The sequence below is a fragment of the Panthera leo genome, chromosome B3 (genome assembly GCF_018350215.1).
Source record: "Panthera leo isolate Ple1 chromosome B3, P.leo_Ple1_pat1.1, whole genome shotgun sequence".
Taxonomy (NCBI): Eukaryota; Metazoa; Chordata; class Mammalia; order Carnivora; family Felidae; genus Panthera; species Panthera leo.
The window spans coordinates 53297665-53311109 of NC_056684.1; the positions used below are offsets into that span (position 1 = coordinate 53297665).

Sequence of the window (13445 nt, forward strand, 5' to 3'; positions counted from 1 at the left end):
GAAACGTAAACAGCAAAGTGGAGAAAAGTATGCACAGCATGAGCTTCTTTGTAGCAAATTCTGTTTTTGGATGTACACACATTCAGGCATATCTGCATGCACTGTGTAGTCATAGAACCTTTCTGGAAACTGTTACTATGAGATATGTTTGTATAAAGATGGGCAGAAGAGAGAAAGTTTCATTTTATGCCATTTTTGGTATTTGATCGTTTTTTTAAACCATGGAGATGTATTTCCTATAAATAATAAAAAAGTATTTAGTCACTTCCATTCTTACAGGACTTCAGAGGAAGAAATTAATGTTGATCAGCTGTAGTAAAACTCTTTAACAGTAAACCAACCTTTTAGTCCCTTGAATAGCTTCATTGAATTTTTTTATCTCAAGTGTAAAGACTTGGAAAAAGCTGTCATCTTCTGTGTATATATGGTTTATCTCATGGATTTATTAAACACAATGTTACCTATTTGATTTTGTGCTTTACTTTATACTAGAGTTTGCAGCACTATTTTTTCAGTTTTTCCTCTTCGTTGTTAAGAGTTATGCATGGAGTGTATGAAGAAATGCGGAACAAAGCAAATACTTTTTCTTTAAACCTTTTTTTCTTCAGATGTGAAAATTTCGTAAGGCTTTATTGTTGTTTTGGGCAGTGGTTATAAACTCAATTCAGATAGAACACTTCTTTTTTAAAACATAAGTTTCATTATGCCCTTTTTATTACATGAAAATAAAATTTTATCAAGTACTTACTATACAAATAAAAATATATTGGGGAGCCTGGGTGGCTTAGTCATTTAACCATCCAACTCTTGGTTTTGGCTCAGGTCATGATCTCACGGTTCATGAGATTGAGCTCTGTGTTGGGCTCTGAGCTGGCATTGCAGAGCCTACTTGGGATTCTCTCTCTTCTTCCGTCTGCCCCTCCCTTGCTTGTGCTCTCTTTCTCAAAATAAATAAATGTTAAAGAAAAAAAACAATATAATGCCATATTGTGATAAAGACAAACGAAAGTCATTTATAATAAAAATAGGTATTTCAATGTGACGATACTTAAGAATGGAAACATAAATAGCATAATAAATAATTATATGCTTGCACTTATTTTATGTAGAATCCGTGTAAAATGCTGCAGTTGTGAGTACACACTAATATGGAAATGTTGTTGGTAATTTAAATTCCATGGGGAGCAGAAAAATACCCATTGACAACTACAGGACAAGGAAAGAGCAAAGAAGAGGAACAAATAGGAATTAGAGCAAAAGTAGTTAGAATAAGTAATAACATATGAGAATTATTTGTATGTGATAAGAGAAAGAATCCTAAAATAAGAATAGCATGCCTTGATAAATCAGTGGCTATTAATAGGAGAAATTGAATAAGTTTTACAGTGTTATTAATTAGTTCGGCCTTATTTTTAAGTGCAATGTCAAAATATTTCCCTTGTTGTGACATAGAGCTGAGTGATAAAAAATATTGCAGAAAACATGGGCACCTGGGTGGTTCAGTTGGTTGAGCATCTTATTCTTGATTTCCACTCAGGCCATGATCTCTTGGTTCATGGGATCAAGCCCCATGTTTGGCTCCATGCTGATGGCCTGGAGCCTACTTGGAATTCTCTCTCTCTCCCCCCCCCTCCCCTCCCTCCTTTGCTTGTGCACTTACTCTCAAAAAATAAATAAATATACTTAAAAACTGCAGAAAACATATCTTCCATGTTGAAATCCCATCATGTATGAGGTGTGCATTTAGTTAGTATCCTTAAGAAGATCTTGGTGACCAGATCCTTTGCTAAGAGATGGAAATAGAGGACAGATTGGAGAAATGGTAATAGAAGCTGCTGTAGAGAAGTTGTACATTTATCTAGTAAACTTACGCAGACAGTATCAGAATAAATTGAAAAACAACAGGTTAAAAAAAAAACCCAAAAAACACCCAATAATTTTGATACTGATTTTCCCCACAAAGTTTTATTTTATCATATGGTACTAAAATATTAAAAATATACAGAAGCAATAATATGAGATATTTAAAATATCTTAATATACATATAAAATATATTAATATTAAATGCATTAATATTAAATATATTAGTGTTCTATATATATATATTTTTTAACGTTTATTTATTTTTGAGACAGAGAGAGACAGAGCATGAATGGGGGAGGGTCAGAGAGAGGGAGACACAGAACTGAAACAGGCTCCGGGCTCTGAGCTGTCAGCACAGGGGCCCGATGCGGGGCTCGAACTCACGGACCGCGAGATCGTGACCTGAGCCGAAGTCGGCGCTCAACCGACTGAGCCACCCAGGCGCCCCAGTGTGTTCTATTAATAAAATACCCTTTATGAGGCGCCTGGGTTGCTGAGTTGTTTAAGTGTCTGACGTCGGCTTAGGTCATGATCTCTCGGTTTGTGAGTTCGAGTCCCAAGTCAGGCTCTGTGCTGACAGCTCAGAGCCTGGAGTCTGCTTTGGATTCTGTGTCTCCCTCTCTCTCTCTTCCTCCCCTGCTTACATTGTCTCTCTCTCAAAAATAAATCATTTTTAAAAATTGTTTCTTAAATAAAATATAATACCCTATTAATGATACTTGAAATTTCTATATTTGTGTCTCCACTAATTTAACAGCATTTGATTCAGAGTCTGTTGAAGTCTATAAAGAGTCCCTAAAAACTTAAAAGGGGCAGCTTAAAAATACTGGCTGACGTACATGGTTTACATTAAACTCAAATGGCACAAATTATATTGCTATTAGGAGATGTAATTTTTCTCTAATGGTGAATAATTTCTGTTAAAGTTCTAAAGAAAACTAAGTACCATCTTATGTAACTAATATGATGTTGTATTTTTGGAAACTTCATTGCAAAACAAACTATGACAATACTTTGTGTTTATATGTAAAGCAGAATTATTGCATTTTCACACATGAAAGTCCAACAGCATAACAAAGTTGTGTGAGATATCGGACAGTCCTTTCTGAGTGAAATTGTCTGGCGTAGTGCATGATATCTGGTATCCTTTGAATGTTAGTAATGGCCCCCAAATAGTGAAATGATCTGTCCAAAAAACCTTTCCTAAACATTGAGAACCATTGCTCTAAGATTTTTTTCCCCCAAATTTACTTGATGATGGATTCTTTCTCCCCACCCCCCTCCCCCCCAATATGTAACACTTCTCTCCTGCAGAAATAGTGCTAATGGAGTATTCTTTGGGGAATGCTAGTATAGAGAGGTCTTTTCTTCTATTCCCTTTATACCTTAAGTTCTAGCCTTTTACTATTTTGCATCTTTTTAGTTTGTTCCAAAACTATTCAAGAACAAATAAGTATAAATCCTAGGACTTGCATTAAGAATTATTTGTGTAATTAGAATGTGTGAAATATATTCACTAATTTTGATATTTTAGGTTGGATCCTTGGAACAAGCTATGCTTGATGCTCTTGTAATGGATAGAGTTGCATTTGTAAAACTACTTATTGAAAATGGAGTAAGCATGCATAAATTCCTTACCATTCCTAGACTGGAAGAACTTTACAACACAGTAAGTGTGTTAAAATTCTTTGTTGACTAAGCTTTGTTATCTTTGGGAAATGTCATTTTACTTAAACATATCCAATTCTGCTAAAACCTTTAATGATTTGCTTGATTACTTGAAAAAATTGCAGCCAGTCTTAGTGTCCTGTAAGTCTTAGTGTGCTATATGACAATCTGAAACCATTTCCTTGTTTCTGGAGATTTTCCCTGTCATCGTGGCAACATAGGGAAAAGGTAAAGTTTTAATAAGCCTGTCTTTTCCTTATCCTCGCCCCTTTTTAAAACTCTAGGATCAGCTTCTTAATTACAGAATAATTGTATTTCCTTCTTTTTCTTTTTTCTTGGTCGTCATTTGTTACACTAAATTTTTATTGATGCCTTTTTGTAATAGAGAAATTACATATTGTTTTTTTGTTTATCCTTTTTGTTTTTCATGATTTTGACCTTGTGGTGTCCCCCTTTTAGGTTACATACCATTTTTCATTATTTTCTAAAGAGCTCCTGAAAACTATCCCCCTTACAAAGCCTTTTGAAATCATTCATTTTGAAATTTCACATGTCTAGCATTGGAGAGAGTAAATACTGCCATCTTATTGGTTTTCCATGTTGCCAGCTTTAATTGAGCTATACTTTGAAGTGCACTATTACCAAATCCTAGCTTTCTAAATCTGACTTCTCTGCAAAGCTGTCTGTCCATTCATCAGTTTCTACTTATTTATCTCCTTTTCATTCCTAATGTCTTTGTACCTTGTCTTTATAGCAGTCATACTACTTCAGTAGTCTAATCTTCTTATCCTTTCTTCAAATTAGTTCTTTAAACTAATTATTCTTATAATCATATATTTTACCATGTCTTTCTTCAATTTAAAAATTTTTGATAGATCCGTGGGGGTGGGGGTGGGGGTGGGGGTTTAAAATGGCAGAGTAGTAAGGAGACCCTGGGCTTGTCTTGTCCCTCGAACACAGCTAGATCGACATCAAACCATTTGAATATCTAGAAAATTGATCTGAGGGTAACAGAACAATCTGAATAATTTGAGGGAGAGAACACGGCAGGTACATGGTGTGGAGAGGTGAATTGGGGGATAGAAGAGCCGTGGTGCTTCACATGGGAGGGAGCTGTTTTCCCAGGCAGGAGAAAGACAGAGGGAGAGAGAGCAGTGCATTGGGTTTGTGGAAGAAAGCACTCGCTATAAAAGCGTCTAAAGAGAAGGAGTGAAAACATGCACAGAGGACTACACAAGAAAAAACTACTCCCTGAAACCACTAATGGGGGAAAAAGGAGAGGGTTTCATTACTGCCAGTCTTTTATAAACAGCGGAGCACAGTCTGAAGTTTCAGAGGTCAGCCCCTGGTGCTACTTCAGTGAGGAAGCAGGGTGGAGACCTGGGAGCAGGCTGTCCAGTCTGAGGATCCCCTAGGTCGCATGGGGAGAAGCGGTTCCCCTGCTTGGAGTGCGTTTGGTAGAGGTGATATGGCCTCTCCACAAGCAAAACACCCAGTGGTCACCTTCAAGCCACCTCAGTCACCTGTATAGGAACAGAGATGTGGCTGAGGGCAGTAAACCCTGGTACCAGCTGTGTATTGTTATTTACCATAAACTCGAGCTGGTGCCAGTGCACCGTGGTGCAACCATTTTCCGGGACAAGCCGGCCCCAGACATAGCACAGCAAGACCGTTTCCCAGAGGATGGCTTTGAGCCATAGGGGTCTCTAAAATGTGGGGTTTTGAAACACAGCCATACCTGAAATAAGTTGGACTCTCAACTGATTGAGCACCCTAGGCGGCCTTTTTATCGTTTTTTTTTATTATATATTTTTTTCTCTCTTCTTTTCTCTTTTGTCTTCCAAGCTTCTTTTAACAAGCAGACCAAAACACACCTAGGATCTAGCTTCCATTATGTGATTTTTTTTTTTTTACTTTTTAAATTTTTATTTGATTCTGTTATTACTGTTTTTTGTCATCAAAAATGACAAGATAGAGGAATTCACCTCAAAAGAAAGAACAGGAAGATATGACAGCCAAGGATTTAATCAATGCAGTAAGATGTCTGAACTAGAATTTAGGGGTGCCTGGTTGGCTCAGTTGGTTAAGCGTCCAACTTCAGCTCAGGTCATGATCTTGCGGTCCTGAGTTCGAGCCCCGCATCGGGCTCTTGTGCTGACAGCTCAGAGCCTGGAGCCTGCTTTGGATTCTGTGTCTCTCTCTCTCTCTCTCTCTCTCTCTCTCTCACTCTCTCTGCCCCTCCCCACCTCGCGCTCTGTCGCTCTTTCTCATAAATAAACATTAAATTTTTTTTTAAATGATTATAAGGATATTAGCTGGGCTTGGGGAATAAAAGCATAGAAGACACTAGAGAATCCATTTCTGCAGAGATAAAAGACCCGAAATCTACACGGAATGAAATTAAAAATGCTATAGCAACAAGGTGCCTGGGTGGCTCAGTCAGCTAAGCATATGACTCCTGATTTCAGCTCAAGTCATGATCTTGTGGATTGTAGGGTTGAGCCCCATGTCAGGCTGTGCTTACAGCATGGAGCCTGCTTGGGATTCTCTATCTCCCTCTCTCTGCCCCTTCCCTGCTTGCTCACATGCTCTTTTTCTCTCTCAAAATAAATAAATGTTTTAAAAACTGCTATAACCAAGATGCAGATCCAAATAGAGGCCATTAAAATGAGGATGGGCAAGGCAGAGGGGGAATTAGTGATACAGAAGATAAAATTGTGGAAAATAATGAAGCTGTAAAGAAGAGGGAAACAAAGGTCAGGGATCATGAAGGCAGACTTAGGGACCTCAGCAATTTACTAAATGTAATAACATTTGTATCATAGGAGTCCCAGAACATGAAGAGAGAGAAAAAGGGGCAGAAAGTTTGTGTAGCAAATTGTAGCTGAAAACTTAACCTAATCTGGGGAAGGACACAGACATCAAAATCCAAGAAGCATAGAGAACTCCCATTAAATTCAACAAAAGCCAGCCATTGCCAAGACATACCATAATCAAATTCTCAAAATACACACACAAGGAAAGAAACCTGAAAGCAGCATGGGGGAAAAAGTCCTTAACCTATAAGGGAAGACAAATCACGTTCACAGCATATCTGTCCACAAAACTTAGGCCAGAAAGGAGTGACAATGTATTTTTATTTTCAACGTGCTGAATTGGAAAAATACACAGCCAAGAATACTGTATCCAGCAAGGCTGTCATTCAGAATAGAAGGAGAGATAAAGAGTCTCCCAGACAAAAACTAAAGGAGTTTATGACCACTAAACCCACCCTATAGAAAATTTTAAGGGAGGACTCTTTGAGTGGAGGGGGGAGAAAAAAGACTAAAAGCAACAAAGAGTAGAAAGGACCAGAGAGCATCACCAAAAACACCAACTCTACAGGTAACACTATGATACTAAATTCATATCTTTCAATAATCACTCTGATTAAATTCTCTGGAGAATCAAAAGATGTAGGGTATCAGAATGGATAAAAACAAGATACATCTATATGCTGCCTACAAGAGACTCATTTTAGACCTAAAGACACCTGCAGATTGAAAGTGAGGGGATGGAGAACTGTCTATCATGTTAATGGATGTCAAAAGAAAGCCACAGTATTCATAATTAAATCAGACAAACTACATTTTAAAACAGACTGTAAAGAGATGAAGAAGGGCATTATATCATAATTAAGGGTTCTATCCATTAAGAAGATCTAACAGTTATAAATATTTATGCCCCAACTTGGACCCACCCGAAATATATAAATCAATTAATAATAAACTCATTGGTAATAATACAGTGATAGCTGGGGACTTTAGCATCCCATATACAACAATGGACAGGTCATCTAAGCAGAAAATCAACAAAGAAACAATGGCTTTGAATGATACTGGACCAGATGGACTTACCAGATACATTCAGAATATTTCATCTTTTCTTTTTTTTAATTTTTTTTAACGTTTATTTATTTTTGAGACAGAGAGCATGAATGGGGGAGGGTCAGAGAGAGAGGGAGACACAGAATCTGAAACACGCTCCAGGCTCTGAGCAGTCAGCACAGAGCCTGACGCGGGGCTTGAACTCACGGACCGCGAGATCATGACCTGAGCCGAAGTTGGACGCTTAACCTACTGAGCCACCCAGGCGCCCCAGAATATTTCATCTTAAAGCAATAGAATACACATTCTTTTTGAGTGCACATGGAATATTCTCCAAAAACAGATCATGTATTGGGTCACAAATCAGCTCTCATCAGGTACAAAAATATTGAGATAATACCATGCATATTTTCAGGTCACAACTCTATGAAACTTGAAGTAAACCACGCAAAAAAATTTGGAAAGCCTTCAGATACATGGACATTAAAGAATATCCTACTAAAAAATGAAATTAAAGAAGAAATTTTAAAAAATACATGAAAACAAATGAAAATGAAAACCCAATGGTCCAAAACCTTTGGGATGTAGCAAATGCAGTCCAAAAAGGGAAGTATAGTGCAATTCAGGCCTATCTCAAGACACAGGAAAGGCCCCAGATACATAACCTAACCTACGCCTAAAGGAGCTAGAAAAGGAACAGCAAATAAAGTCTAAAGCCAGCGGCAGCAGAACAAGGGAAATAATGAAGATTAGAGCAGAAATAAAAGATATAGAAACAAACACACAAAAAAATCAAAACCAAGAGCTGGTTCTTTGAAAGAATTAACAAAATTGATAAACCCTTAGCCAGACTTACCAAAAGAAAAGATAAAGGACCCAAATAGATAAAATCACAAGTGAAAGAGGAGAGATCACAATCAGCACCACAGAAATACAGTTATAAGAGAATATTATGAAAATGATATGCCTACAAACTGGGCAATCTGGAAGAAGTGGACAAATTCCTAGAAACTCACAAACTACCAAAACTGAAACAGGAAGAAATAGAAAGTTTGAACAGACCCATAGCCAGCAAAGAAATTGAATCCGTAATCAAAAATCTCCCAACAAATGAGTCCTGGGCCAGATGACTTCCCAGGGGAATTCTACCAGACATTTAAAGAAGAGTTAACACCTATTCTTCTCAAACTGTTCTAAAAATAGAAATGGAAGGAAAACTTCCAAACTCATTGAAGCCAGCATTACCTTCATTCAAAAATCAGATGAAGACCCCACTAAAAAGGAGAGTTACAAACAATACCCTGATGAACATGGATGCAAACATTCTCAACAAGATACTAGCAATTGTAAAAACAAAAAAAAAGGTACTAGCGAATCAAATCCAACAGTACATGAAAAGAATTACTCACTGTGATCAAGTGGGATTTATTCCTGGGCTACAGGGGTAGTTCAGTGTTTGCAAATCAATCAATCTGATACATACCCCACATTAATAAAAGAGAGGGTAAGAGCCATATGAGCCTGTCAATAGATGCAGAAAAATCATCTGACAAAATATAGCATCCATTCTTGTTAAAAACTAAGTAGGTATAGATGGACTATCATAAAGGCTATATATAAAAGACCCACAGCTAATACCGTCAAGTGGGGAAAACTGAGAGGTTTTCCTCTCTGGTCTGGAACAAGAGAGGGATGTCCATTCTCATCATTACTATTTAATATAGTACTGGAAATCGTAGTCTGAGCAATCAGACAACAAAAATAAAAGGCATCCATATTGGCAAGGAAGAAGTCAAACTTTCACTATTTATTTGCAGACGATGTTATACTCTATGTAGAAAACCCAAAGACTCCACCAAAAAATTGCTCTAGCAATTTGCTAGTTGCTCTAGCAAAAAATTGCTAGAACTAACACATGAATTCAGCATAGTTGCAGTATATAAAATCAATGGGCAGAAATCTGTTGCATTTCTATACACCAATAACAAAGCAGCAGGAAAAGAAATAAAGGAATTGATTCCATTTGCAATTGTACCCAAAACAATAAGATACTTAGGTATAAACCTAAGGAAGTAAAAGATGTATACTCTGAAAACTATAGAACATTTAAGAAGGAAATTGAAGAGGACACAAAGAAATGGAAAAGCATTCCATGCTCATGGTTTGGAAAACAAACATTGTTAAAATGTCTATACTACCCAAAGCAGTCTTCATATTCAATGCTATCCCCATCAAAATACCACCAGCATTTTTCACAGAGCTACAGCAAACAATCCTAAAACGTGTAAGGAGCCACAAAAGACCCCAAATAACCAAAGCAATACTGAAAAAGAAAAAAATCATGATTCCGGATTTCAAGCTTTATTACAAAGCTTTAGGCGGGCTCCTGGGTGGCTTAGGCATGAAGCATCTGACTTTAGCTCAGGTCATCATTTCACGGTTCGTGAGTTTGAGTCCTACATCGGGTGAGCTTGAGCCTTGCTTCTGGTGAGCACAAGCCCTGCCTCAGATAAAAAAAACATGAGCTCCGCTCCCGCCCCCACCCCCACCCCACCGGCACCCTGTCTCTCTCTTCCCTTTGCTCACTTGCGCCATCTCTCTCTTTTTCTCAAAAACAAAAAAACAAAAAACTATAGTCATCAGGACAGTTTGGTACTGGCACAAAAACAGACACACATATCAACGGAACAGGGTAGAAAACCCACAGATGGACTCCCCAACCATATAGTCAACTCATCTTTAACAAAGCAGAAAATAATATCCAATGGAAAAAAAAGAGTCTCTTCAACAAATAGTGTTGGGAAAACTGGATGGGGATAGGCAGAAAAATGAAACTGGACCACTTTCTTATACCATACACAGAAATAAATTCAAATTGATGGAAGACCTAAAAGTGAGACAGGAACCTATCAAAATCCTAGAAGAGAACACAGGCAGCAACCTCTTTGACCTCGACTGGTGCAGCTTCTTAATAGACATGTTGCTGAAGGCAGAAGAAACAAAAGCACACATGAACTATTGGGACTTCATCAAGATAAAAATCTTCTGCACAGTGAAGGAAACCGTCAACAAAACTAAAAGGTAGCCTATGGAATGGGCGAAGATATTTGCAAATGACATATCTGATAAAGGGTAGTATCCAAAATATTTAAAGAGCTTATCAAACTCAACACACGAAAAACAAATAATCCAGTGAAGAAATGGGCAGAAGACATGAATAGACACTTTTCCAGAGAAGACATCCAGATGGCCAACCTACACCTGAAAAGATACTCAACATCACTCATCTTCAGGGAAATGCAAATCAAAACCAGGATGAGATACCACCTCACACCTGTCAAAATGGCTAAAATTAACCACTCAGGAAACAACAGATGTTGGCAAGGATGCAAGAAACTAAAACTAGAATTACCCTACAATCCAGCAATTGCACTATTAGGTATTTACCCAAGTGATACAAACTACAGATTCAAAGGAGGTACATGCCTCCCAGTGTTTACAGCAGCATTATCAACAATAGCCAAACTATGAAGAGAGCCCAAATGCTCATCAACTGATGAATAGATAAGATGTGGTGTGTATGTGTGTGTGTGTGTATATATATATATATATATATACACACACACACACATATATATAATGGTATATTACACAGCCATCTAAAAGAATGAAGTCTTGCCATTTGCAATGATGTGGATGGAGCTAGAATGTGTTATGCTAAGCAAAATAAGTCAGAGAAAGACAAATACCATATGATTTCACTTATGTGTGGAATTTAAGAAACAAAACATGAATAAAAGGGAAGGGGAAGGGAAGAGAAGAGAGGGAACAAACCACAAGAGACTCTTAATGATAGAGAACAAACTATAGGTTGACAGAGGGAGGTGGGTGGGAGATGGGCTAGATGAGTGATGGGTACTAAGGAGGGCACTTGTGATGAATCACTGAATTCTCCTGAAACCAATTCTGCAAGGTATGCTAACTAACATTTAAGTAAAATTTAAATAAAAAACTTTTAATAGCTCCCAGTGTGTATAAAATAATACCCAAACTCTTTGCTTGATTTTCAAAGCTCTCCAGCTTTTGAAATTTTGTCATAGCTCTTTCACTTGGCCTTTTATTCCCACCCGTACCTTTCCATAAATGTTTGTTACGTTGTCTTCCTACTGTTCCTCAAAAACATAAACTTAACAAAAAAGCAGTTCTTGTTTACACACTGCAGTGTTTTTCTCTCAGCTACTCTCTACTTACTGGAATTTTATTCATTATTAAGAACATAGTTCAAATGCCATGCTGCTGCCTCCATGAAGCTCATTGAGGTAGTTAGTTGAGGACAATTGTATCTTCCCCTGTGGATTATAAATTTTTTTTTGAATAAGGATTATATCCTTATTTTTCCCCCATTTTTTATCTTTAATAATGTCTAGCACAGTTACATTGAACTTTGATGACCTTCTGTTTCTAGTGAACAAATATAAAAATTAAAAGGATTATTCATTGTGCTGAAGTAAGGTTTATCCTTGAAATATAAACCAGATATAAAACAATAAAAATAAAAATTGATCCCATTAGCAAGGCAAGTAATTTTTTTAATGTATAATTCAAATTTTTAAGATAAACTTTTCAGTATCAGTTACTGATAAAAATTTTTTTAACGTTAAGGGATTATATAATATGATAAAGTAGTGGCTCTCAAACTTTTGGGGTATCAGTGTCCTATTACATAAAAATTATTGGGGACTTAAAAGAGCTGTTTTTTGTTTTTTTTTTTTAATTTTTTTTTTTTTTTTTAATGTTTTTATTTATTTTTGAGACAGAGAGAGACAGAGCATGAACGGGGGAGGGTCAGAGAGAGAGGGAGACACAGAATCTGAAACAGGCTCCAGGCTCTGAGCTGTCAGCACAGAGCCTGATGCGGGGCTCGAACTCACGGACCGCGAGATTATGACCCGAGCCGAAGTCAGCCGCTTAACTGACTGAGCCACCCAGGCGCCCCAAAAGAGCTGTTCTTAAAAGGGTTTGTTTATGTGTCTCGATACTTACCATATTACAGAATGTAAAACCAAGAAATTTTTAAAATATTAGTTTGTGTTTAGGTAACAATAATAATCTGTCACGTTAACACAAAAAATATTTTTCGAGAAAAAAAAGTGAAGAGAATAGAATACATATTACTGTTTTACAGTTCTCTTTAGTATCAGGCTTCATAGAAGACAACTGGATTTTTATATTTGCTTTTGAATTTAATCTTATGATATCATACATCAAGAAGCCTCTGGAAAACACTAACCACTGAGAGAGAGTGAGAATGAAAAAATGGAAATATCTTAACATGATTCTGAAAATATTTTTGATCTCATGGACCTTTTCAAAGAGTCTTGGGGGCCATCAGGGGAAACTGGACACACTTTGAAAACTGCTGTATTAAAATATATTTCCTTTATACTAAGAAATTAATATAATGAATAAACAGTAATGGATTAAGATAAAATAGAATTCTAAATATTGCATGTCTATGTGATTATATACTGTTAGAGAAAATATAATGAAACTTGCTAATACCTAAAAATATGAAATACTTTGTATTTATTTTTAAAAAATTAACATACAAGGAAGAATTGCCAGAGAAAACTTAGGTTCTGAGTGGATAGATTAAATAGTAAAAAGAGGGCACCTGAGTGGCTTAGTCAGTTCAGTGTCTGACTTTGGCTCAGGTCATGATCTCATGGTTATGAGTTCGAGCCCTGCATCAGGCTCTGCACTAACAGTGTGGAGCCTGTTTGGGATTCATTCTCTACCTCTCTCTCTCTTCCTCTTCCTCTCCCCCTCTCTCCCTCTCTCTCTCTCTCTCTCCCTCTCTCCCTCTCTCTCTGCCCCTCCCCTGTTGTCTCTCTCTTTCTAAATAAATAAATAAAATTTAAAATATATTGTAAAAAGAAAGAGCAAAGTAAGGCTAAATACACAATATACACAATATTAGTTACAGTCATCTTTAGATATTATACAGAATTTTGAAATGAAAATATTTTGGGGGGCACCTAATTGGC

At 37.0% G+C, this 13445-nt stretch overlaps 1 protein-coding gene across 3 annotated transcripts in view; it reads left to right on the forward strand.

Moving 5' to 3' along the window:
- TRPM7 (transient receptor potential cation channel subfamily M member 7) overlaps positions 1-13445 on the forward strand; it is a 122691-nt gene that overhangs the window by 54293 nt on the left and 54953 nt on the right. For all 3 annotated transcript variants that reach the window (XM_042942044.1, XM_042942045.1, XM_042942046.1), the window contains exon 12: positions 3399-3533. In XM_042942044.1, the coding sequence (XP_042797978.1) occupies positions 3399-3533 (135 nt within the window). The remainder of the gene's footprint in view (positions 1-3398; positions 3534-13445) is intronic.